The following is a 2,500-nucleotide window of genomic DNA, read 5'->3' on the forward strand; positions in this document are numbered from 1 at the left end:
ACCTGGAGTAGCCAATCAGAGTGAGTGACCCTGGGGTCAGACCTGGAGTAGCCAATCAGTGTGAGTGACCCTGGGGTCAGACCAGAAGTAGCCAATCAAAGAGAATGACTGCACACAGCAGCTGGCAGAGCCAATGCACAGATGTGTCCTAGGCCTCTGTAAGTCTGTTTTAGGAGGTGCAATACGTCTCTCTCAGCAGGCTAAATAAGCTTTATCAGCTCTCGTAGTGTGTCTGATTAGCAGGCCGAGAAGGTCTGTTTATCAGGTCTAATAGACACATTTAACAGCCCTAATAAATCTGTTTTAGCAGACCCCATCCCTGTGTTTATCAGACTCCAGCACGTTAGTTTGCATGGCCCCAGTATCCGACTGGATCCTACTGAAGCGCCTCATTCCTGGTGCCAGGGAGAGAGGAGAGAGGGAGTGAGAGAGATGGAGGGAGAGAGAGAGAGGGAGTGAGAGAAAGAGAGAGAAGGAGGGGGAGAGAGAGAGAGGGAGAGAGAGAGGGGGAGAGAGGGAGAGAGAGAGGAGAGAGAGAGGGAGTGAGAGAGATGGAGGGAGAGAGAGAGAGGGGGAGAGAGAAGGAGAGAGGGGGAGAGAGAGAGAGAGAGGGGGAGAGAGAAGGAGAGGGGGAGTGAGAGAAAGAGAGAGAAGGAGAGGGAGAGAGGGGGAGAGAGAGAGAGGGGGAGAGAGAAGGAGAGGGAGAGAGGAGAGAGAGAGGGAGTGAGAGAAAGAGAGAAGGAGAGGGAGAGAGGGGGAGAGAGAGAGAGGGAGAGAGAAGGAGAGGGGGAGAGAGAGGGAGAGAGGGGGAGAGAGGGAGAAAGAAGGAGAGGGAGAGAGAGAGAGGGAGAGAGGGGGAGACAGGTAGTGAGAGAGGGAGAGAGAGAGGGAGAGAGAAAGAGAGGGGGACAGAGGAGAGAGAGGGAGTGAGAGAAAGAGAGAGAGGGGGAGAGAGTGAGGGGGAGAGAGGAGAGAGAGAGGGAGAGAGAGAGAGGGAGGGTGAGATGGGGAGAGAGAGATGGAAAGAGGGAGAAGAGGAGAAAGAGAGAGAGAGGGATGGAGAGGGAGAGAGTGGAGCCCCTACCACCCTGCGGTCCGGCACGCGCTGGGTGAAGACCCTGTAGATCCTCCATGTCTTCCCCAGGATGGGACCGAACACCAGGGAGCTGCCAATGCACAGGATCCAGATCCGGGCCTGGGGAGACGACAGTGCAGTGTGTCACATGGTACCCTGAGGCATTAGGGGCATTGTAGTCAGAGATCACCGTCTGACACCAAGGGTAAATGTTCAATGAGACAACAGTGCAGTGTGTCACATGGTACCCTGAGGCATTATGGGCACTACTTGCTTTAAGTGCAAAAACGTTCAGTTAAGAACCCTCTAATCACACACAGTTACTTGTGATCCTTCTGCTTAAAGAGTTAAAAGCTGACACTTGCACACTAGCGTCCAGACATGGTCAGGACTCCACGCCAGACAGACGTTTCCCAGCACAACACCCACGTAGCTCCAGGGCTCCTGACGTCGTCAGACACAGAGCTGTCCTGTGGTCTTCACCCATGATGCACAGCGAACAGAGTGAATCATGGGAGATGCCTTGACGCGACCGGGCGTGTCAACGGGGGCTTGGAAGCAGACGATAACAGGCTCGATTCCCCGAGTGTCGGACACTGGGACATTGGTTTTAAGCTGCATTAAATACTGTGGGAAAACAGACGGCATGTAGCCATGCCACATGTAGGCTTTGCCAAGTGGGGAAAAAAAGAAGAACACAATGCTGAGTCTTTTTTTTCTGCGAAGAATTGAACAGGCGCACGCCGCGAGGCCGAGACACGCGTGCCCTGAGCGGAGACGCGGGCGGGAGGATCGGCCCGGAGCGCGTCTGACTCCGGCGAGCAGCACCAGACCCGGGTCGCTCCAGGACCCGGCGCTCCACAGGAAACGAGCGGCGCTCCGGAGCGGCGGCCGGACGCTCGTGACGCCGTTTGAAGTCGCGCGTCAGAAGGGCGACGCCCTGGGAGATAGCGCTGGCCGTGATTTAAGGTCACACAGCTCTCCAACTCGCTCTGGAACAGCAGCGCCTCTCCGTTTCTTTGGGGGGGTAGTTTTTACTACCACTGTTAATGGCTTCCCAGATTTCCTCATCCTCAAGGGAACAGTCGCATACCATCCTTAGGAAATTCTATGTTGCTTTGATGTCTACTATTTGATTGTGTTCATTGTGAAATCCCTTCTCCGATGGCTGTACCTTGTTTTATTAAACCCCCTGCTTTTTTATATAATATATAATTTTATATAATAAATTCAAATGAATACATTTGTATTTATACTGAGCACTATGAGGACGTGTGTACATGTATAAGGGTGTGTGTAAGTGTGAGTATGTATATGTGTGTCTGTATAAGGGTGTGTGTGTGTGTATGAGGGTACATGTATGTGCGTGTGTGTGTTTGTGTGTGTAAGGGTGGATGTGTGTGTGTATGAGGGTACATGTATGTG

At 53.0% G+C, this 2,500-nt stretch overlaps 1 protein-coding gene across 1 annotated transcript in view; it reads right to left on the minus strand.

Moving 5' to 3' along the window:
• Positions 1-2,500, minus strand: part of gpr156 (G protein-coupled receptor 156) — a 16,925-nt gene that overhangs the window by 11,383 nt on the left and 3,042 nt on the right. The window contains exon 4 of the mRNA XM_061234158.1: positions 1,085-1,195. Within this exon, the coding sequence (XP_061090142.1) occupies positions 1,085-1,195 (111 nt within the window). The remainder of the gene's footprint in view (positions 1-1,084; positions 1,196-2,500) is intronic.

This window comes from Conger conger, chromosome 3 (genome assembly GCF_963514075.1).
Source record: "Conger conger chromosome 3, fConCon1.1, whole genome shotgun sequence".
In the NCBI taxonomy this organism is placed as follows: Eukaryota; Metazoa; Chordata; class Actinopteri; order Anguilliformes; family Congridae; genus Conger; species Conger conger.